The following is a 25,449-nucleotide window of genomic DNA, read 5'->3' as shown; positions in this document are numbered from 1 at the left end:
TTGAGCTAGTAGGGTTTAACCTCGGTGAGGGAATAGATAAAGATTGTAGGTACGAGGTTCATTTCTTTCAAATGTTAAACCCTTCTTCTCTATCAATCCTACTTTCAATAGTCCCATGCCAGGTGTAATGGTCAATAGGATCTCCTTACAATGAGAGTAGGGATAAAGAGTACTACATGCATGAGATTACTGGGTTTGGAATTTTGGTCTGGAGGTAATAACTCTAACAGATCCAAATCCCCTATGAATGAGTGAAGGAGGTTTCAAGTCCTAAAGTCCTTAACTACTCATGCAAATACAAGCAATGAGGCCGTTAGCATAGCAGGACCAGGAGTCAATCCTCCCTAGGTACAGAGGAGTATTTTCCCCTACACCCTCCTTTCTTTTTTCTATCTTTTTTCCCCCTTTTCCTCTCTCCCAGTAAGCTCAAGGTTACTGCATGGACAGCAATCCCTACAGAAAGATAGAGTGCTCAAGAGGTCAGAGCATGACATAGGTTAGTTCCCATCGCCTTGATGGTAGGCTAGGGAGTGGGGGCCGTCAGGAAAAGTGGTGCTTAAATAGCTCATAGCCACACCTCCTAATGGGTTGGCCCCTTCACGGTAGCCAGTCATATTTGACCAGGAAGTAAATAGAGACCATGTGAGATGGTCTCACGCTGATCTCAGTTGTCGAGCCTCATGTGGTGCAGAGTGTAAGCTCTCGCCTACGACCTGAGGGTTTGCAAGTTCGATCCCCGCATGAATCTGGCAGCCGGCTCAAGGTCGACTCAGCCCTCCATCCCTCCGAGGTCGGCAAAATGAGAACCCAGCCTGGTGGGGGGCAATAAATAATAATTACCCGAAAGCGCTGCGGAACAAGCTGGCGCTACACAAATGCCATGATTTGATTTGATTTGATTTTATGCAAGCGTGGAAGGCCGAATGATAGCAGCCCTCCATCTAAACGGACATATGTTACACTAACCTACTTGTCGATCAGTGTATATGATTGTGAATAAGATGTTAGGTGCGCTATGTGATCGTAGAAGCGCGCCAGAGAGGCGTTGTTATTCCGCTGACGTCATATCGTTGTAGGTGCGCCGACGTGATGACGTATGTACGTCTGGCGTCACGGCGCTCCTAGTCTCGGAAACTCCGGAAAGACTAGTATTAAGATGCGCCGGCGTCACGACGTGAAGCGTCCAACGTCAGCGCGTTACCTATCACCAGGACAACTGAGTAAACAGCTTACTTCCTAGCATCGCTCACCGCGATGACGTATAAGGGGGCGGTGATATGCGATGCCGGGATATGACCCGGGTCTATGACCCTCCACCTTGGAGCAGATGAAGAAGGTGGTTTAAGCCAATCCGAGGGCATATATCGATCCCCTATTGATAGTGGGATATAGTCATGTCTGAGAACATCAAAGCCGCTGTTCAGGTTGACATTGATATGGGACAGCCTATTGATGTTGTATTAACAATTCTAAGAGAATCTCAATTATGTTTTGGGTCATTTGTTGTAGATGATAGAGACTCTCATACGGAATCTACTTTATTAGTCACCTTAATATCACATAGATTTAAAGGGGTACTTGGCCAAGTTATTAGATTAGATCAGATGAAAGTAGACCTGATAATATAAATACGTTTTGTAAATTATTTCATTGTCAGGACCGTTCGTCCTAGGGGATAATGGCCAAGGGAGGGTAAGTAAATCTTTCAAAGCAAGGTGACCCAGGCTATCAGAGGGTGGAGGAAGTTGACAGATACTTGATGTTTCCCTATAAGAAGCAGTTGAACAAAAGTTGTTCATTTAGTCCTGACGGTTGGAGGGTCTCGCAGCGATATATCCATCCTGCCTCTTTTTGAAGAAGCAGGGAATCCATGTCTCCTCTTCTTCCGTCCGGTCTTACCAATTCCATACCCTGGAATTTTAAGCAGTTTGGGTCGCCCCCATGTTGTTGCCAAACATGGGTGGCTACCGATGTAACTTCATTCCTTTCTACGTTGCCGATATGTGCGAGGATTCTGCGGCGAAATTGTTGACGAGTTTTCCCTATGTATTGCATTTGGCATTTGCAGGTGATGAGGTAAACCACATTCATGCTGGTACAGTTGATAAAGTCTCGTATTGAGTACTCTCTTCCTGTTTTTGTTGATTTGAAAGCATCTCCTTTTTGAATAAACTTACATGCTAAGCATTTAGAGCAGGTGAAGGTGCCCCTTGGGATTGAACGGGATAACCAATCACCCTGTGGTTTTGAAGGTTTTAGAAAACTTTTCACTAGATGGTCTCTGATGTTTCTGCCGCGTCGGTAGGTTATTTTTGGGTAGGGTGGAATAAAGGTTTGTATATCTTGGTCATTCCGAAGAATGTCCCAATATGATCTTAAAATATTGAGAACCCTTTTCTGCCCTGTATGGAATGTACCGACAATGCGCATCTCTTTTGTGTTTTCACGTTTTTTCGGAACTAATAGTTCATTCCTTTTACAGGCACGCGCGTGTTCTTCTGCTTGCTTGAGGACTTGCGTTGGATATCCTCTTTTTTGGAACCTATCTCTTAATTTCTGACATTCCATATTGAATGTTTCATCTTCCGAGCAGTTCCGTCTTATTCTGAGATACTGCCCTTTGGGGATGCCTTTTCTGAGGGGCTCAGGATGGAAGCTATTCCAGGACAGCAAGCTATTTGTTGCCGTTATTTTCCGATATAAACTAGAGGAAAGTTTACCATCCGGTTGAACCTCGACAGATATGTCCAAAAAGGTCATAGACGATCTACTGATTTCTGCTGTGAATCGTAGATTTATGTCATTATTATTCAACCAATTCACAAATTCATGGAATCCGGGTTTTGTCCCAGTCCACAGAATCAGTATATCGTCTATGTATCTGATCCAGGTCAAGATGTTTTTTGACCATTCCAGATTTTCAGTGGAGAACACGCATTTCTCTTCCCACCAGCCCAGGAGCAAATTTGCGTAAGTTGGGGCACATTGAAAAAGTTCTAAGTGGAGTAAAATGAAAAAAAAAAAAAACGACATTCCGTATCTTTCGGTGCGTCTTGTTTCTACGGCGCACAAACTCCAACAAAAACAACATGATAACTTTATTCTATGAATCGGTACGATTACTACGATACCAAACTTGTATAGTTTTTTTTTCACTGTACTATTTTTTTTTTTTCAAAGACATTTAATTTTTTTCAATTATTTTCTGCGGTCATTTTGTGCACGCGATAACTTCTCTATTTTTCCGTCAACGTGCTTGAGCGAGGGCTCATTTTTTACTGGGTGTCCTGTTGTTTCGAATAGTACCAATTTGGAGTACATACAACTTTTTGATCGCTTCTTATTGCGTTTTTTCTGGGAGACAGGGTAACTGAAAAAGTGCATTTCTGGCGTTCTTTATTTTTTTTTTCGGACGATGTTCACCATGCATGAAAAATAATGTGCTACTTTGATAGATCTGACTTTTACGGACGCGGCGATACCAAATACATATATATATCTTTTTTTTTATGATTTAGATTTTTTAATAATAGATATGGCAAAAGGGGGGTGATCAAACTTTTATTACTTTTTTTTTTACAATTAATAAAATATTATTGATTTTTTTTTTACTTTACTTTAAAGTTCCCCTGGGGAACTTTTGTCGCTCCTGCAGTATGACGTAATGCTATAGCATTATATCATACTTCTATTTGACAGGCAGTCTATCAAGCTACCCCACAAGGTTGGCTTGATAGGTAGTCTGCTAAGGCAGCCCTGGGGCCTTTCAGAAAGCCCCCGGCTGCCATGACATCTGCACGGCTTCCCCGATATCACCGTGGGGGGGCGTATGGAACCCCCGAGCATAATTCGGGGGATTTAAATGCCGCTGTCAGAATTGACAGCGGCATTTAAAGGGTGAATAGCTGCGATCGGCCGAACGGCCGATAGAGGCTATTGCCCACGGGTGTCAGCTGTAATAAACAGCTGACGCCCGCGCTGTATGAAGAGAGGTCGCCCCGCGACCTCTCTTCATACATACCCCGACGCTCCATGACGTACCCTTATGTCCTGGAGCGGGAAGGGGTTAAAGGGGCTTAAAGAGGGTGGAGAGAATAGACTTTTATCACCTATCCATGGGTAATACAAGTCAGATTGTTGGAGGTCTCACTACTCAGACCCCAACTGATCTGAAGATTGGGGGTTCCATGTCCCTCTGTTCTCATCACTGTGTGCTTACTGCACCCACCTGTAGTGACATCAGACTGAATGGAGCAGTGGGTCAAGCATGCATGGTTGACACTCAATTCACTTCAATGGGGCTGACGGAAATACAAGTACTGAGTACAAGGTCTGGGTATCTCCAGCAGTCCCACTGAGAATGAATGGAGCAGCACCGCACATGCATGACCACCGCTCCATTGAAAGCCCTCTTCATTGTGGGGAATCAGTACACCCAAAGTGAGAAGTAAGTGGGGCAAGGGACCTCTGTTCTCCGGATCAGTGGAGGTCTCAGCGGTGAGACTCCCACCGATCAGTTTTTTTCACCTACCTGTAGGATTTTTGTTGCATACTGCGAGTGCATGGACGCATTGATGTCAATGGGCTTTTTCACACATGCAATATTTTTCATGGAACGGCAGTGGGTGCAAAAAATGTAAAAAAATCCCAGCATGTTCTATTTTGGTCTGCATCATGATGAGAGTAGGACATACAATGTCCACTATCTCCACCACTCAGGCAGCACATGGATGTGTGTCCGTGTGCTGTCCGATGCCAGTTGTGCCTGAGAATCTCAGGAAAAAGAATGTATTTGTCCAGTTTAACTACTACAGTACAGAACTGTTTCAGGGAATCTTCAGGGATCCTCGGGTCTCAGAAATGCTTTGGAGGAACACGACATGCAGCCTGCAGACTACCAGCTGGAACATGCTGTACCATCACAGCCCTGCGCGACAGTAGCTACGCCATGTTAGCAATATAAGTTACTAGTTCCAGATACATTCATTTAAAGCACCCAGAATTCAGAGGGACTGGATGCCGTCTCTTTGTGGTTTTGGGACATTGCCTGTGCCTCTTATGATTCATTAAATCCTCTGTTTTCTGTTTTGGTGCTCTTTTGGTCAGACGACTAGAATAACAAATGAATATGAGAGTATGTTTCTGAAGTTATTAGGTTAGCTTGGAAAAGTATTTTCTTTACCACAAGTCTATAAGCTTATGAGGAGTATTTTGTCTATCTATCTATCTATCTATCTATCTATCTATCTATCTATCTATCTATCTATCTATCATCTATTTATCTATTTATCTATCTATCTATCATCTATTTATCTATCTATCTATCATCTATTTATCTATCTATCTATCTATCTTACATCTATCTATCTCCTATCTATCTATCTATCTATCTATCTATCTATCTATCTATCTATCTATCTATCTATCTATCTATCTATCTATCTATCTATCTATCTCATATCTATCTATCTATCATCTATTTCACATCTATCTATCTATTTCATATCTATCTAGCTATTTCACATCTATCTATCTATCTATCTATCTATCTATCTATCTATCTATCTATCTATCTATCTATCTATCCCATATCTATTCATCTATCTATCTATCTCATATCTATCTATCTATCTATCTATCTATCTAATATCTATTTATCTATCTATCTATCTCATATCTATCTATCTTTCTATCTCCTATGTAGTTATCTATCTATCTAATATCTATTTATCTATCTATCTTTCTATCTCATATCTATCTATCTCACATCTATCTATCTCACATCTATCTATCTATCTATCTATCTATCTATCTCATATCTATCTATCTTTCTACCTAATTCATATCTATCTCATATCATATCTATCTATTATCTATTTATCTATCTATCCCATAATTATCCATGTATCTAATATCTATTTATCTAGCTCCTATCTATCCATTTATCTAATATCTATCTTCTGTTTATTTATCTATCTCCTATCTATCTATAGTATCCATCTATTTAATATCTATCTATTTATCTCTCTCATATCTATCTATCATCGATATACTATCTATCTCATATCTATCTATCTATTTATCTATCTATGTATATCATATCCATCTATCTAATATCTATCTATCTATCTATCTATCTATCTATCTATCTATCTATCTATCTATCTATCTATCTATCTATCTCATATCTATCTAATATCTATCTATCTATCTATCTCATATCTATCCATTTTTGCGTTGTCATCATCAAGAGAAACTTAAAAAATAACTTTGATGAATTCTTTGTGTGCTCAGCTTCCATTACATAGGTTGTCAGGTTGTCACCCAACTTTCCCATACTTTTGAATAGCAGGTCTAAATATTTATAATTATGCTACAGTAGAGAAGTGGGGGGATAGTTTTGTGTAACTAGACAAACTTACCATACAAGAGTCAGGAAGAGCCCGATGACAATCCGCTTGAGAATTGTAATGGAAGCCATACTAACTTTTATACAACTTTCCAAAAATGATATAAACTAAAAATGACCCAACTTGACAAAAGACTAGAACTCAAGGACCTATACAATACTGTGCAAAAGTTTTAGGCAGGTGTGGAAAAAAATTGAAATTGAGAATTGAGACCTTGCTGTATCTTGTTACTGTACTCTGTCTTGCCACGGTGTATGACCTGTGACATAGCCTGTCTTCCACAACCTCACCTTTGTAGCAGAGTTTGGCTGTTCCTCACCCAGTTTTAAGCCTCCTACACAGCTATTTCTGTTTCAGTTACTGACTGTGTTTCCAACCTATGAAAATGACGATCATTATCCCCTATTTGGTATAATTAGTTAATCATACACCTTGCCAGAATCCTAGAAAATCCCTGACACTGTGCAAGTATGACTAGAAGGCTGGGTTCACACAGGGCGGATTTGCCGCGGTTTTGCCACGGATTGCCGTTGCATATCCGCACTGCGTCAAAACCGCTGCATTTGCAGTGCAATGCAGCACAAATGAGATTTGCCAAAAAGCTGTTCTCACAGGACGGATTTTTTCCGCACAGCCGCAGTGCGGAAATGCAACTGCGGCGCGGTTTTAAAAGATGCAGCATGTTCATTCTTAGGTCGTTTCCGCAGCGGTTTTTTGTCCATAGACCTCTATGGATGCAACCAAAACCGCAGCATATACGCAACAAAAGTAAAAAACCGCTGCGGAAAAAAACGCTTGTGGATTTTTCCGCACAAAAATCTGCAGCAAAATCCGCAAGCCAAAATTCACCTTTGAAGCGGTTTTGGCGCAGAAGCAGTTCTGCTGCGTCAAAACCGCAACGGAAAAACCGCAGCAAAACCGCAACAAATCCGCCCTGTGTGACCCTAGCCGAAGAATTGCTGCTGCTTCGAAGGTACAGGATGGCCACACCATAAACGCTTCAAAGGTTAATTTGGGCTTGCGGATTTTGCTGCGGATTTTCGTGCGGAGAAATCCGCACGCGTTTTTTTCCGCAGTGCTTTTTTACTTTTTGTCGCGTATTTGGTGCGGTTTTGGCTGCGCCCATAGAGGTCTATGGACAAAAAAGCGCTGCGGAAAAGACCAAAGAATGAACATGCTGCATCTTTTAAAACCGCGACGCAGTTGCATTTCCGCACTGCGGCTGTGCGGAAAAAATCCGTCCTGTGAGAACAGCTTTTTGGCAAATCTCATTTGTGCTGCATTGCACTGCAAACGCAGCGGTTTTGCCGCAGTGCGGATATGCAACGGCAATCCGCGGCAAAACTGTGGCAAATCTTGCCCTGTGTGAACCCAGCCTCACCATTTCAGTTTTTGAAAGCATCCTTACGTTGCGGCACTTTTTCCACACCTGCCTACATTAAGACCTTTGCACAGTCCTGTACATCGGGGTATTATTGTGCTCTCTGGATCCTGAGTTTTCAGGCTTTTATTTTGCATAAAAGTTGAAGAAACTTTTTGGATATATTGATCATAGAATTACTACATGTATCAATTCAACCCTGAAAACACTAATTGAAAGTGTGTGTAAAAATGCATATATGGTACGTTAATCAGTATTTGTAAGGCAGTAAGTACGTAAAGACGCTGCAGTAAGCCATTTGTGGTTGAACTATTATATACAAGGTTAATGCTACATTTCGAAAATGGAATTTGGTTTATTCCACATGTGCAGAATTTCATTTTCTGACAGATGAAAGCTATTACTGGACTGGCTACTGCAGGGTTAAATTGCCACATTCTGTTAGCGTGTGTCTGTAGCCTGCAACATACTGCAGCCCCCTTGAGTAAGCTGGCATCTCTTACCAGCTGGCTTCAGCTCCAACCACTCTCTGTGCGCTCCACGGCCACAATAAATATTTAATCCACGCTTTCAGAACTTGCTGACAGGCCCAAACGCAGCCTTGCGTTACAATGTAACATGTCACTGCGAACAGAGATGCAATTGGATGGGGAGTTTGGGCAACAGAACTGCAGTAGATTGGTGACAGGCAACTGAATCCGCAGATGCAAAATGTACTAGCCGCAGACTCTGGCTGGCTAATAAGTTGGTAGAAAGAGCATATCCGTTAGTGTTTAGCTTTTTGGATGGGTCCTGTATGACGTGTTTGGGTAGGAAGTATGTTAGAGGACTGTATCCATGACAAACTATAGTGCAGCTAAATAGGCATAAAAAAGTATAAAATCACACAACATATCCTCTAAGTGATATTACAAATGCAAACTTTTGGATTTGGAACCAATTCTTTTCAAACTGGATTAACGAGTGAAGTTTCTACTCACTATCCAGTATCAGTGGTGTAACTTGAAGCTCTTGGGTTCCAATACAAGTTCCGCAACAGAGATCCCCAATCTAGTATCTGCTATTCATAGTACTGTGATTTCTTATCTGGTAGATGGGCTTTTGGACCCCCTTAGGTATAAATGCTCAGAAAAAAGGTACACCAGCTCACCACCACCACCGGATACAATACTTATAAATTATAAAGAGGTGCAGGGAAGGAGATAACTGCTCCAGCAACGGACAGAGGAAATACAGGGGGTCAATTTTCCGATGGTCACGAGAACCATAATTTTTGATCATTTTTATCTTGGAAACTACCGGGCGTGGGAAGATGTGTAAGGTGTTATTCTCCTCATAATATGTAGATTTATATTGTATGTCTCCTTACACTGTAATTCCAATACAAGTTGAAATAAAATTGCCACCAAAATTTCAAAGTTTTTTTGGAACTGAGCCACTTCAGAGAGAAAACTGATAAACTGTATATACACTCATTGTCCAAAAAAAAATCAAGACTCTAGTACCCTGTTGTACCGCCTCTATCTTGGATACAAGATGTGATATGGGGGGCATGGAGGCTCTAGCACCCTGTTGTACCGCCTCTAGTTTGCAAAGTGGATGTGATACAGGCGGGCATGGAGGCTCTAGTACTCTGTTATACCACCTCTAGCTTGGATACAAGATGTGATACAAGTGGACATGGAGGCTCTAATACCCTGTTGTACCACCTCTAGCTTGGATACATGATGTGATACAGGCGGGCATGGAGGCTCTAGTACCCTGTTGTACTGCCTCTAGCTTGGATACAAGATGTGATATGGGTAGGCATGGAGGCTCTAGTACCCTGTTGTACCGCCTCTATCTTGGATACAAGATGGGTTATGGGGGGCATGGAGGCTCTAATACCCTGTTGCACCACCTCTAGCTTGGATACAAATGTGATACAGGCGGGCATGGAGGCTCTAGTACCCTGTTGTACTGCCTCTAACTTGGATACAAGATGTGATACGGGCAGGCATGGAGGCTCTAGTACCCTGTTGTACCGCCTCTAGCTTGGATACAAGATGTAATACGGGGGGGGGGCACGGAGGCTCTAGTACCCTGTTGTACCGCCTCTAGCTTGGATACAAGATGTAATACGGGGGGGGGGGCACGGAGGCTCTAGTACCCTGTTGTACTGCCTCTAACTTGGATACAAGATGTGATACGGGCAGGCATGGAGGCTCTAGTACCCTGTTGTACCGCCTCTAGCTTGGATACAAGATGTAATACGGGGGGGGGGGGCATGAAGGCTCTAGTACCCTGTTGTACGGCCTCTAGCTTGGATACAAGATGTAATATGGGGGGGGCATGGAGGCTCTAGTACCCTGTTGTACCACCTCTAGCTTGTATACAAATGTGATACGGGGGCATGGAAGCTCTAGTATCCTGTTGTACTGCCTCTAGATTGGATACAAGATGTGATACAGGGGGGCATGGAGGCATACGTGTTCTGTATGGCATCTTGCGGCATATAAGTCCACATTTTCTGTAACTGAGCCTCTAGATCATGCAAACTTGTATGGCAGACAATGAAACAGTTGGAGCTTGTCAGATAATCAAAAGATCCTTTTTACTAGTGGTCTGTCAAGGCCGTCCTGAGCCCAGTCACCTTGTGTGCGTTTCCTCATTCATCCACTGGTCCCAACACCTCCTACCAGTCTGGTAAGAATGGCCCAGGTGGAGGCAATTAGTCAAAACAACCATCCAGCTTCTCACATTCCAATAATGTGCCCACTCTAAAACTCTGTTAACTGGGTGACAACTCTTTGATTGCATTATACAGGCGTCTAGTGGTCAACAAGCTCTACACAACGGGTAAAAGAGGTCACTACACATGAACACATAGGAAGAACTGTGTGCGATATTTTTTCACGGCACTGAAGGATTTGCAGTTTCAGGTGAACTATATTGCATATTTTTTCCGCATATACAAGGGACTTTAAATGGCCCTAGAGATAAAGGTCCAAAGGCTTTAAGTGTGTCTACAGTAAAGGCCAATCTACTGGACCTCTATGCCCAATCCAGTGCCCAGGGAATTGCACATCCAGCCATCTGCATACAGCAACAGAAAATTGCAGAGGTGTGCCATCCTGTTGAAAGTAACATGGGAACTCACTTTTACAAATGGGAATATGGTATCCTGTAATACCTAGTGGTACTTTGCACAGTTAAGTGATCCGTCAATTACAAAATGCCATGGATATCAGACACAATTTACCAACTTTTCTCTCACTTAACTCCTAAATAATTAAATATAAGGTAAATATCATACTTCCTGTGTGCTTCTCAGTAAATTCTAGCCAAGACTGATATGTCACATGACCCCCTTCCCATTTGAAAAACCTGAGCTGAATTCAATATGGTGGAGTTCAAAATGGCTCCCTCTCAAATAATACTTTCACACATTGGAAGTCTATTTTCTCATTAGACTAGGTAAACCAGTGTGCCCAGATGTTTGCCTGACTCTGTATTATGATGAATGTAATTAAAGTGGTTGTACCAATATCCACAATATACATGAGAAATGTCTCACCGCTGTGACTCCTACTAATCCCAATTATAGGGGTCTCATCTCTTCCTCTTCCCCTTACCAGGGGTCGTTGCACCTCCCTCAGTTAGGAGGAGATTTCAATATGGTTCATGGAAATAGCCATGTACAAGTACTTGGCTACCTCTCTCAGTTCCATTGAAGATGTATGTAGTGACACTGTGCATGCATGGCAGCTGCTCCATTCAATCTCCTCCTCACCGGGCAGTGAGTTCTCAGCGGTAAGACCTCCACCAATCAGACTTTTGTTAAAATTGAAATGGCGGTTGGCCCGTGTGTACAGGCAGTCGTTCATCTACAAAAAACTGCCTGTTGGCTGTGAATGGAGGTGGGCGGTCGGAAGTGATCTCTGACCGGATGCACCTCCATTCACTGTGAAAGCACAAGAGGGATAACCGCTGGGACAACTATCAGGCATTTAGCACATGACAATCGTCCCTTCTAAAGGTACCCTAATTTATCATTAAGAGATGCATCTGATCATCTAAGGCTGGTGTTACATGGGCGAAAGCGCACTTTCGCACCCATTTGTGCCGCATATTTGCGCAATGAGAGTTGCATATTTGGGCACATATGTGTGTTTTACTGTACCTTTTGCGCAGGCATGCTCCCAATCATTGAAATTGGCAATTAAGTTAATTAGTTCAATGTGTGTATATTTTTTTGCGAGAACAAAATGTGCGCGGAAAATACGCTTATGTGAATATTCAATGCAAAATGCTGCGCAAATGTGTTTGTATTACACAGGTCTTAGGCACATGAGCAGAGCACTTTTGTATAGCGAATGTTTCTTTTTGCATATGCATGAGCATATTTTACTGTACTTTTTGTGCGTGCAACTCGTGCGTAATTGTGTGCTCATGAAAATAACCGCCAATGCTTCCAGCCATAATTAGTCTGAGTTTAAGACCTTGGGGCTCATTCACACGGGGAGCTATGGGTGCAAAAATCATGCGCGAAAAAAACACATGGCTATTAGAACCGATGGTTTCCTATGGGAGCGATCAGATGAAGGAATCTGAATGTTCCCATGGAAAACTATTGGTTCTAATAACCGCGTGCTTTTTGCGTGTCTAGCTCCCCGTGTGAATAAGCCATTAAGGTAATATTTCAATAAAAACATGCATCATATTCCTTTCTAGCAAACTTCATGCATCATCTCCATGGAGCCGTGCGAATCCTTGAGTGTTGGGTTGCATGCTCTGCCCCTATATCATCCCCTATAGCCTGCAGTGTGCTCGTGACGTCCTACTTCCAGGACAGCTGTATACTTGTAACGTCTGCCAGCAGCTGTACAGGGGTGACAATCGAGAGCACGCAGGTGCTGCCGCATTCCGAGGATTCCACCGTCATTAACCTATTTTAAAGCCCTGATTGGCAGCATATCACACGAGATGATGGAGGGCGTGTGCTGATAAGGTATCTCGCGGTTATCAGCGCAGGCTCACACCACCCCTTTGGCTTTGCACCCTCACCTGATAAACTGAGCACCAGATAGCAGTTTTATGAAGTCAGAGCAATCAACTAATAACTTCACTATTCTCATTATTGCTTCTAGATTATCTGGCAGTTCAAGAGTTAATAAAGGCCAAACCCTTCATAAATGTACGATGCGCTCGTATACACTATTTATATGAAAGATGATCTTTACTGCGTTTCCATAGAAATCCTGACGGAGACTTTGCCTGTATTTCCATAAATGGCCACTTTATTAGAGACCCCGACCCTTTCATGATTGGAGCTTCTCTGTACGGCTAATAGGCGGATTCACAGGAGCGCATGAATATTTGCGCGCACATGAGTGCAGCATTTTTGCAGAACAAACGTTGCTTTTTTTGCACATGCAAATCATGTGCAATTGTGTGCGCAAAAAAAATATGCACCGCTGATGGCAGCAATAATTAGTCTACGCCTTGTGAATCCAGCCTTAGGGCTCTGTCACACAGTCGTAGGCATCTTTACGTGCGCCTGCTGGCGATATAAAGGCATGTGAACGGGCGCACAAATCTAACGTTGCAATGCTATTGGGCCTCCCTTCCCTGCACCTCCTCTCTCCTCCTGTCCAGGTGTGTGCCATGGGAGGGAGCGCCACTTCTCCGCAGCAAGCAATGAAAGGTGGCAGGGAGGAGTTTAGCTCCACCCCCTCCCATTGCAAACAGCCGCTGCTAAACTCCCTCCCACCCCCCTTCTCCAGCCGCCGTCATTGGCTCCCATATTCCCGCTCAAAAGATAGTTCCAGGACTATCCTTTCGGCCCGGCGTGAAAGCGCTTGGCATTATATTGACCTGCCGAGCGCATTCACGCCACGGGAATACGCCACGGCCATATGATCTGATACGTTGGAATCCAATGCATCTGATCGTAGCATATATCGTCCGGCTGTGAAAACAATATACGCTCGTGGGGAAGAGGCGTTAGACTTTATTCACACGACCGTATGTATGCATGTATTTAGCCGCGTCAAAGAATCGGGCAAAACTCGAGACCATGCGAAGCGTTGGATTCCAATGTAATCATTCAGATGAATGCTTTTTGGTCGTGTAAAGAAATTGTGCCAGGAAAATAGCACATTGGCGACCATTTTTAGTCGCCATTTTTATCTGCTGCGTCAAAAGATAGGTCTAGCCCTATCTTTGGCCGAGATACGCTGGAAGCTCCCATAGACTCCTATGGAAGCTGAAAAAAAAGGGAGGGGGAGGAAGTTTTCCAGCGTCCAATGCTGGGAAAAGAAGACAACTGGCTCTATTTAAGCATTATTAGTCATTCCGAGGATTTCTGCCGATCTGGGGATTTCCGCACTTCTGCATATTTTTTTGCCAATGAGCCATTGCTGCCCGTGTGAATGGCTGAGAATACGCTAATTAAGATCGGGACTTAAGATCGTGGCTATTCTTCATTCATGCGATTTTACAGCGCTTACGGTTGTACGTGAAAATGCATAAGGTCACATGAAGGAGACCTTAGACACGCAACCCTGGAGTGTAGCATAAAATCGAGTAAGTTTTTCATGGGTCAGTTTCAGTTTGAATCTACATTACAACAGGAAAATCAAGTGATCAGGGTGACTTCAGTGAGGCCTAGTCATCGGTGCTAGATTAGCCAGGCCCAGGATTTTGTGGCCAACCTTGTGGGGGTTTTTTTTGCCATACCGAGAATAGTGCGATTGGTTAAAAACATCCAGTGAAAAAGGATCCTTGCCAAAAGGGGTCAGTGGAGGGTGTCAAGAATCATTTTGATAAACAGGCGGTGCACAGTCAAGCAAATTGCAGCAGTATTGAACACTGGTGCTCCAACTAGCAGATCCAAATGCCTAACTAATTGTTCCTGAACACGGATGGCCAGTTCGAGTGCCATTGCTGTCTGAGGCTAATTTCACACAACTCGGCTAGATATCACACATGGGAATGTGCAATTTTCCTGCAAATGCGAGACACTTTTATGTCAATGACAGCCCCAGCAGAGGATCGGCAAGTGTTTCCCATTGTTTTCAATGGGAAACTCACATCGCACATTCACGTGCAATTCGCACACCATGCTTTTTGAAAACAATGGGCAATGCATTCCGAGGGAACGCCCAAAGATGGGACATGCCGCAAAACGCACATGTATATGATCCCATTCAAAAGGATTGGGTTCATATTTGTGCGAGATTTGTGCGTCTCGCAACGCACCGCACAAATCTCCCTAGATTTTCCAGGACATTTAAGCCCCACTCATGCCACACTAGAACACTCCCAACTTACACAGCTATACCCCTTTTGGGTAAATGAGCATAAATACGCGTCTGTTCCATTATGGTTCACAGGACAGTTGGCAAGTATCTCATAGGGTTGAGTTTAGTTCAGTAGGGGAGAAGTAAGGGGCCGAAGACTGTGGCTGTTTGATGGGATGGGAGTTCTGCCAACGGATGGGGTTATTTTAGATGAGATGTTTTCCCCCTTTTTTACCTAATTGACATGTCTACTTATGCTGTAGATTTATGCTGCTGTATGCTTGAAATACAAGAGTTAAATCCCGCAGCAGATCTGCTTCAAAAAATGCGGCCAAGCCTGCGCCATTTAGGTGGTTTTCCAGCAAAATCGTGGTGGGTTTTCTGTTGCCTAATGTCTGCAGCGATTACGCCGCGTGCAAAAATGGCCTAAGGACAGCTTTACCTCTAAAACTGGTGGAGCACCCAGACCATAGTACAGCATTAAATGTATATATACAATGTGATACTATCAGAATTTGTAATCTGAGTCGCCTTCATGTTTTGAGAAATTCCAGATTATCTTGTCAAGAAGTGAAGAATAAATGCTGGACTTCCAGAATTTCTAGTTTGTCAGATGCCGGAATAAAATAATTTATATAATGTAGATAGAGGGCTCAGTCACATGGGCGCATCCGGGTGCCGATGTGCCCGTCTTCCTGCACGAAGAAGACGGCCGCACTGCAGGTACGGACGACTCTCCGCTGCGCCGGAGGAAAGAACACATGACCAGCAATGGAGCCGGTCATGTATTCTTTCTGCCGGTGGTGCAGAGAATCGTCCGTATCTGCAGTGCGGCCGTCTTATCCTGCAGGAAGACGGGCACATCGGCACCCGGATGCGCCCATGTGACTGAGCCCAGATTCATGATAAAGTCAAAATAATTTCCTCACATACTGATGATTTGCTTGTGGTTAGGAATACATAATTAATGCTGCTCATCCTTATCGGCTGGGCAAGAAAATCAGGCCAATATTTACTAAATTGGATCGGATTAGCCGAATTTAATTTTTTAGCAAAAATCACCAAAATATTGTCTCTCTGCTTTGAGCAGGAAGGACAAGTTGTGTTGGCTTAGAAAGCTTCCTTGTAGTGCGGGAGTTCAAGGCTTGAATCTGACCTTGATGGGGATTTTAACCTGGGCCCCCTCCACGGCAAGGCATCAGTGCTAACCACTGGGCCACCTCCACTGTTGTTCAAGGCGTCCAAATTAGAGAACCCAATTTTTACTCCTATTGATTTTAATAGAGGTTCGAATTCACTTTTTTTAAAAATCGGGTTGGTCACTCCTGACCCGATGATTTCAATAATTGCTCAACGCTATACTCAATATACTGTAGACAGTGAATCTATCCATTGTACAGGTGGGGTAAACATTTTTGGTAGTGTTGATAGAATACGTTAAAAAATGTAGGTCACAAAGAACCATAGCAGCATACGTTGTGGATGGAGCAGATGTGTGCGATAATCATATATAGAGAACGCACAAAAACCAAATCCATATTATACCTTCAGGGCAGCAGGAAAAACATTGCTCAGATTAAGGTCTGATGTCCGCGGAAGTATTCTTGCTGCGGAATTCGGAGTGGGCGTTCTGCTCCCGATTCCACACCACTAACCCTCCTATGGAAAAATGATTTTTTTGGACACGAGTGGAAGCCAACTGTGGTTTCCGCTCGTGGATGGAAAATCGCAGCATGCTCCGTTTTACTGTATAATGGAAACCGTCCTATCCGATTCGCGGCCTGCAGATTCCGCGAGAAGAGCAAGAGATTTAAAAAAAAATCTGTACTGCGCATGTGCGACGGCTAGCACTGCCACACACATCCATAGTACAGAAGAAAGAAGACACAGACAGGTAAGCAGGGTTGCCGACCGTGGGCAGGGGCGGATTCCATGCAGGATTTCCCATGCGAAATCCAAGTATGCCCGTGGACATTAGCCCTAGTAATACTAAAAGCAATATGTATGTATACCTAAAGTAACCCACAATGCACAAAGACCAATGCACGGCCCTGATACAACCATCAGATGTTATGTCACATAATTCAGTAACGCAGAACAATCCTAACCTGACATGCGGAGCACAGAGTACACATCCTGACCCCAGAAGTCCAAAGCATACTGGAGATTGTAGCTTTATTATGGAAGGTCATACTCTACGCTGAAATATAACACTGATAGAATAATCACAAAGTGATTGGACAACATCCCAGGGATGAGATGGTCAATAGTTTCCTGTACAATTAATTGATCCCCAGAGATGAATTAAAAGCAACATACTCAACTACTACAAGACTGATGGAGAGATCGTGGCATCATCAAAAAACAAATGGTGATCCCAAATCAGGTCTTAAGACGTCTTCTACTTTAGATAATTCCTTTTCATTATAATGGACGCCTGATGATTATCAGATCACAGGTTATCCCTTCTTCTGAGACCCCAGCAATCAGCTGTGATCTGCAGGGAACCTAGAAGCAAGGGTTCAATATCCCCGCAGGGTCACCCCTGTCCTCATTAGCATCAATGGCTTTCCCATATTTCACTTTAATAGCTCTTAACGTAAAATATGAATATATCAAGTATTCCTGTTCGGGGGGGGGGGGGGGGTCTAATTGAAGTATAGAGACACTTAAAAAAATGGATCATCAAGATTGTGACATTCAATGTAGTTGCTGACAAAAAGAGTTCAGAACAACCTTCTGTAGGAAATGGAAAATGACTGATTTCGAGAGAATCTGAGTCGCAATGTACAGCAAAAATAGTGCGGTACCGTGTTAGCCATAAAAATCAATGGGGTGTTAAATACTCATAAAACAGATAGAAGTATTATAGTGTTGATGCCTCCACACTAGAAATGAGCGAGCATACTCGCTAAGGCAAACTACTCGAGCGAGTATTGCCTTATGCAAGTACCTGTCCTCTCGTCTCTAAAGATTCGGGTGCTGGCGGGGAGCGGCGGGGGAGAGCAGGGAGGAGTGGTGGGGGGGGGGTAGATCTCTCTCCCCCCCTGCTCCCGCCTGCTCACTCCCGCAACTCACTGCTCACCCCCACCAGCACCCAAATCTTTAGAGACGAGTGGGCAGGTACTCGCATAAGGCACTACTCGCTCGAATAGTTTGCCTTAGTGAGTACGCTCGCTCATCTCTAGTCCACACCCGTGGGGAACCATTTCTCTGGACCAGAACACAGTATTATGGATCTGAGTCTTAATACTCAAAGGTCATGTTAAGATTGACAGAGAGCAAAATATTTGGGAAGTCAAGCTGATAGAACTTTCCAGTCATTCTACAAGGACTCAGACTACGGGCCCTTTTAGGCTACATGCACATGGCCTTTTTTTCCCTTTGCGGAAAAATCGGGCGACAATAGCACCCGTCCATCTAAATGGGTGTATACACATGTTTTTTTTTTACTTGGGCAGGTCATTTGAGTAAAAAAGTAATCACAGCACGTCCTATTCTTTTCCAAGTCCCCTTACCCTAGTATCGTTCAGGTCCAGAAGGCATAACAATCAAATGACAATTGGCCCATGTAAACAGGCAATCTATGAACAAATACCTGTTTACTGTGAATGGAGACGGCTGGAGGGATCTCTAGCCTCCATTCACTGGGCAATCATCGTTTTTGCATGAAATCACAGAAGCAATAATCGTTCCATGTAAAAGGACCCTAACACCTAGGTTTATGACCCATTACTTGGACACTTCACAGCCATCAGCCAGAGCCCAAATTTATGAACTGCCAAGTTCATCTTTTCCCCTTTCATCTTATACACAAACCTTAGTTTTACTGCTCCGACTTATCTTGATGATGCATTACCCCATGTACAATGTCTGGATGTAACATCATTTAAATGATGCTGCTTTTCTCTCAGTTGTTCATTTGCTATATGCCTGATGAAGGAGCCTCTGAGCTCTGATAGCGATGAGTGAACTTTCTTAAAGATCAGTACAGCTAGTTGAATTTTGGCAAAAAAGTCCAAAAAGTTAATTAGTTCTACCAGAACCTTCACTAATAACCCTAAAAGTGGTGTATAACACTTTGTTAAGAGAAAAGGAAGCAGAATACGGAAGAAGAAGAAGCGCAAGAGACAAAGGAATAAGAGGAAGAAAGAGTAGAGGAAGAAGAAAGAATAAAATGTTAGTGGGTTTGGTCGAGACGAACCACCCGAACTTGGGGTTCACATTAAGCCAAAAGTTTTGCAAACTTCAACCTGGAACAGTGTTCAACTCTTTTGGTTCACTCAACACTCCTAGATGGCAACACTTCAGGATGGCCAATAAAGGTATCTCCTCTATAAGACTTTTGTCTGTTTTTATACAAGATTGTTTAACATCACATTGACAGAATCTTAGAAAATGATCATGACTCACGTCCCTATCTATAACTGTACGCACCCGATTGTTCACCAGTAGGATGGCTACCTACATCTACTGTATCAACAAATGATTTCTGTTGACATAGTCTGGCGCAGGACAGGTTAAAGCCTTCCATATCCACCCAGTGAGATTCTCCCGTTATTGCTTGTATTCTTCATGTACTTTAGCAGAGACAAATCCACGCAAGCAATAAGGCCTCTTGCCGTGTCGGCCAGAGGCCATACTTAAACTACAGTAGAGAGGTGAGAAGCAGATCCCCAGTGAGAAGTTTATGAGATAGGAGGCAGGTAAAGCCTCAGAAGCAATTGTACAGACTGTCCCTAAGGTGCAGCAGAGTTTTCGGTAGATAAGACTGATCCTGACATGCTGCAACTCATCGCATTCATTTACAGGGAAGCTTTTCGGCTTTTCAATTCTTAAATATGGCAAGTGGTTCATTATTAAATGAAGGTCTGAGGAAGATATGTATCTATACTTCCATATGTATTAGATGAGTAATTTTATATTGTGCATGAAAAACCTCACGGCAATGGCACCAGGGTTCAATCAGATAGCCGAATCCAATAATTGGGTATGGAGGTGGGATATGAAGAGCTTCTGACTATTGGACATGCTTATTGCAAATGTTTCATGCCACCAATCATAGAAAATGATGGGATTTTCCACCCACTTGCAATTGGTCAGATCTATGTAATCCCATTGGTGGACAATATTGTATCCAAGAACTCACACTAGAGGACTAGTAAGACTTCTGCCCTTTTTAACTGTTCTTTAAAATCTCCAGAGGTCTTCATCCTCCTTTTCAGATTCTTAGTAAGACCTTTTTATACTGAAGGTATCATTCAGATTCTCCCTGGATCGCGTAAATGCTGCAAGCGACTGAATGACGAACAAAAATTTGTTTGCTTATCATTCGTTGTTCAGTTTACGCAGGCAGAAAAGTCAAATGTCAATCTGCCCATTCACTGAGCGATCATCGCTGGGACAAAAGAACCCTAGGTCCTTATTATCGTCTTTCAATGCCTTGGAACATGTTCTTGCATGATCATTGAAAACTGGGATTTGACATAAGGGGATAGACAGTTCGGAACAAGAACTCAAATAAAACATAGATTAGGCAAACAGAAATTACACAAACTCAGATTTTGGTTATAGCTTCTGGAAGAATATATTGAGGTTGGCAGATGGTTCCAATGGCGAGTTTCCATTGACATGTCTAGAAATGACATTTGTATAAACATCACATTCTGAGGCCAGAGCCTTAAAATTATACATACATTGTGTTCCCCTCATACTGCGGACTGTCATAGATCCTCTCCTCGAATACAAAGTCACAAGAAGTCTGATCCGCAGTTCAAGATGCCCATAGGGAAACATGGGCATCTGCAGCTGTATTAAAGCATGCAGATTTGATTTGTGCACCTTTGGGTGCAGAAATCAAATTGCAACATGCTCCATTTCAGTGTGATTCCCGCACAGACGGCTTCCATTGCAGTCAATGGAAGTGGTCTGATCTGTGGTACTTCCGCAATTAACATTGCAGACGGATTCCGCGGGAAGGTAGGAATTTGGAAAAAAAACCTCTGCTGCGCATGTACAGTGGCGCGCAGGCTGGCACTTCCACACACATCTGCAGTACAGAAAAAGGAAGACCTGGACAGGGAAGCAGGGTTCTAGGCCATGGGCAGGGGTGGATTCTGCTGCGGGCTACCGGATGTCGAATCCAACCAGCCCAGTGGGCATGATCCCTTAAAGAACTCATACTCACCTCTCCTCACTCCCAGGAGGTACCCTGACAGCGGCTCCAGGTCTCCCCATGGACGTATTGCTTAAAGGCTGCAGTCAGCCTGTGTCAATCTGAAAACCTGTTGAGCTCAGCGATCTGGCATGAAATGCTGGATGAAAAAGCTGTGCATGCAAGACTTTTTTGCCTGGTAAAAATTGTGGACAGGTACAAGAACCAAACAGACCCCATTATAGTCAATGGGGTCCATTCAGCACTCTTTGGTTTCATTATAAGACGGATTCACCCATCCAAGGGATTCCATTTTCCCGCTCCATATTGGAGCAGCAAAACGGAATCCCCAGCACAGATGTGAATGGAGCATAAGGATTACATATGTAAGTGTTGACATAAATGCAATGTGATATGTATCATGTACAGTAGAAATGCAGTTTATTCATTACAAGGTACATCTCTGTCAGTACTGTATAGACTCTAAGCATTTCTTACCTGCACAGGTTCAGGGGTTAGCTGTACTACATGCTGAATACGCTCATTGTGATGATGTCTTGACTCTTCTTCATATACAGCATCTCTTTCATGCTGAGGGAGACCAAGAAAACGACGAATGGTGCACAGATTCTCCCACAGTGTACGGTTTTCTGGGCTCGGATTTTCTTTCCAGCGGAGGAGTTCACAGAGCCAACCCTGTGGGAGAAGAACAAATAAAACAAGATTATAACATTCGTAGGTTGAAGTTGTTCTAAATGTCATAAAATTATATAGACTTGATATACATTTATAGACTGTCCCATGACAATTCTTTTTGTATAACTTTTTTTAACCGGTCACACAGTTTATTAAAGTAAAGGTACTTTTACACGGGTCAATAAGGCAATTGCTGACCCATAGGACCTGCCAGGGCAAGTGAGTGAGAATCACTCACTTGTCAAAGTCACTTGGTTTTTAGCTTACCTAAAAACCAAGAGACTTTCGGCCCATTTATGAACGACTTCCTGTTGACTCTGAATGAAGGTCGGCAGCAGAGAGAGATCTCCAGCACACTCTACCTCCATTCAGTGAGTGATTATTGCTTCTATGTAAAAGCACAAAAGCAATATCATTGGCAATTAAGCACCAGACAGTCGTCTTGTTTAAAAGCACTCTAAGTTAGGTAGGTGTTGCGTCCCACTGGGAGTGCAACCTTCAAAACAAAGAAAAAGGCACAACCGCGCAAAGGAACATAAAACTAAGGGGAGTTCTCTCCCTATAAACCCCTAACCCGGGTGGGGGCCCTGCCTACTCGGCAGGCCGATCGCTCCGATAGGTGCGAGCCCGCACTCATGCCTGGGCCACTGACAAGTCCCTACCCGGGAGCCCTAGCACCAAAGAAGGGGAAAACAAATAACCAAATAAAGCAGAAAAGGACTTAGCTAGAATAGAAAATCTCCAGCCAGGATGTGTTCCTCCGTCGCTGTCAAGCAGCAATTGAAGCATTGACCAGCACAGGGGTCAATGCTAGCACTGTTTAAGTAGGAGCCGAGCTACTCAGCACCAGGTGCTGACTGACATCACTCCTGCAACTACCACACCCCTCAGCTCCAGGAGAAGCAAGGGCACACCCAAAACTGGATCTGGCCTGCAAGAAAGGTGAAGGTCTCAGAACGGCTGCAACAGTAGGGTTACAACCTCTTGGACCCTACCATTGCTGTGATTGTTCTAGACAAGAAAGCAGGATGACAATGCAGAGTCCCAAAACATAGATTTTAATGTCAACATCTGAAATAGCCATTCAGCTGCTTGATTGCACCATCTCTTGTGAACAGGACTGACACAAACAGCTGAAAGGGACATGTTTGACTATTTTCCAAGCTTTCTGATGCTGGATCCACGATAATCAGCTAATTGTTTGTTGGCTATTTTTACACCTATTTTAAACCTAACCATTTAAAGTTCTCCACCCATCATGAGTAAACATAGGTGGTAGCACACCCTAATAGTTATAAAGGCATGGTGTAATATCCGAATAGCGATGAGCGAATTTTCAAAAACTTTTGTTCAGCTGATTCACTAAACATTTGTAAAAGATTCGGTTCAGTCTGAATCAAACCGAAATTCACCAAAACCCGTCAAATTTCTGTACAACACCATCTAGGAGCCATGAAAGCCCTGTATAACACTCCAAGAGGCCTAGTGTTGAGTGGACTGAACAAGTAGAACCCTATTTGGGGTTGCACTTTGCTAATAGCTCGGCTTGGGTTCATGTCAAACAGAACTTTTAGCAAAGTTTGAACCCGAAACACTGTTCTACTGCTTAAGTTCGGTCAACACTACCCAGAAGTTCCACTGTCATAGATTTCAGAAAACGTAGAGCATAGAAATGGGACAGCACAGAATTGAGCATAAATGCAAAATTCTTGAAGGTTTACTAGAGAAGCTCCAGATGTTCGCAAAAGAGGCAACATTTCAGACTCAGTGCCCTTTATCAAGTCAATAGAGAGGTAGAACAAGGCTGGCGTTCGCCAGGAGAGCAGTTCCTATTCACCTCTCCATTGACTTGATAAAAGGCTCCTAGCCTGAAACGTTGTCTCATCTATGGACATTTGGATCATTTCTAATAAACCTTCAAGAATTTTGCATTTATTCTCAAGTGTGTGCTGTCCGATTTCCATGTTCTATTTCACCGATCAGGAGCCACATAACATTACAACAGTCTTATAGGATAGCCATGATCATAATGCTAGAGGTGAAATGTATAAATACCCCATGATCAGATTTAACCTCTAATCCATCATGTCCGACTAACACAGTCTTTCCCGTGTGCAGTGAAGGTGATTACTTTACACACCTGACTTATCCACTTTCATTTCCACATCATAAATAACCTCTTGCAAATTTGTAGCTTGAAGCCGATGGGCCATTATGCAAATTCTACAGTAGGATTCTCCTCACCATTGCCTGCTATATCTTGCACTGTATGGAGTTTGACTATTTTTAATTAAAGTATTTGTACATTAAAGGGCCACTTCGGTGATTTTGTTTTCTCATTCGTTATGTAGCTATATCCCCCCAGTATATATGTCAACTAGTACAGTATTACCTTGGTTAGTCAGTTTCTTAGTCAGCATAACTCCTGTGTGATGGACCCTAGCACAGAAACTGCTTTGAGGGGGACACAGACACTCTAGACGTGAAATGTATGAGTGACACAGACACTCCTATCACAGTTACTGAGGACGAGTAGAGGCTCCTGTCACACAGTTATAATAGAGGAGATCACAACTCATCCTTCTGACTGTATACATATGGTCTATACATTATTTAGGTGAACACAGAAAGTAATAACAGTGTTCTCCCTGCAGGTAGAGATTGTGCAGTCTCTAGCTGCTCATTTAATGCTGTACTGATACATTATGGGATCGATAGCACAAAACAATGAAAAAGAAAGCTGGGACATATCTTTATATCACTATGGTGTCTGATAAGCATCAGAGAAGAGTCTGTACTGCATGGAAATGACTGCAATACACAGAGGAGATCTTCAGAGTGTGACAGGCAATCAGGTATAGCTCTGTTTTGCTTCATTATTGCACTTGTCACTTTTGCCCTCGGTTATGTTACTGAGGTTCACCTACGTAGAAGTGGGTCCTTTGTAGCTTCTCAGGCATCAGGGCCCGAGTGCGACTGAACCCTCGGCATTCATATAACTAACACACAGTACAGATGTATCAATTGTTAACACGGCCGACACATTGTGACGACACTCTTTGCAACATTGTAGTCAAGTTAGCATAATTCCACTAAATGTCAAGTTAAGGTTTGCTACATCTGTACGCTAGAACGTTACAGCAAGACATAGTTTGGATCTTTCTTCCCACATGCTGAGCATATATTGGTATGATGGCTTATTTTTATGGTCAGCTCGTTGCAGATACCCTGCGTAGTACCTGGAGCAATCAGCAGAAGACAAGTCTTTTTTGAGTTATTGTATGTTGACTTTTTTTCAACACTTTAAAGTAGTTTTAAGGCAAAGTTATGAAAATAGTAATCCGTTCCTGCACTGACGCTGCATTCCTGTTTAACGATTCCTATTGTATGTTTCCAAAAAAGGGGCCTTCAAATATCAAGCGCAAGATGTTACATGCCCGAGCGCTCCAGGCCGGACGGGTTTGGCCTTCGATCCCACTAACGTGAGCTGGCCATATTAGCGCAGTGATATTATTGCCAGAATGC

General features: G+C 43.1%; 1 protein-coding gene across 2 annotated transcripts in view; it reads right to left on the bottom strand.

Moving 5' to 3' along the window:
- The window catches only part of SATB2 (SATB homeobox 2), a 185,688-nt gene that overhangs the window by 24,242 nt on the left and 135,997 nt on the right, over positions 1-25,449 (bottom strand). For both annotated transcript variants that reach the window (XM_066575682.1, XM_066575681.1), the window contains one exon: positions 21,727-21,924. In XM_066575682.1, the coding sequence (XP_066431779.1) occupies positions 21,727-21,924 (198 nt within the window). The remainder of the gene's footprint in view (positions 1-21,726; positions 21,925-25,449) is intronic.

This window comes from Eleutherodactylus coqui, chromosome 8, assembly GCF_035609145.1.
Source record: "Eleutherodactylus coqui strain aEleCoq1 chromosome 8, aEleCoq1.hap1, whole genome shotgun sequence".
Classification (NCBI taxonomy): Eukaryota; Metazoa; Chordata; class Amphibia; order Anura; family Eleutherodactylidae; genus Eleutherodactylus; species Eleutherodactylus coqui.
Note: the sequence above shows the minus strand (reverse complement) of the source record. Positions and strands in the feature narration are given on the sequence as shown.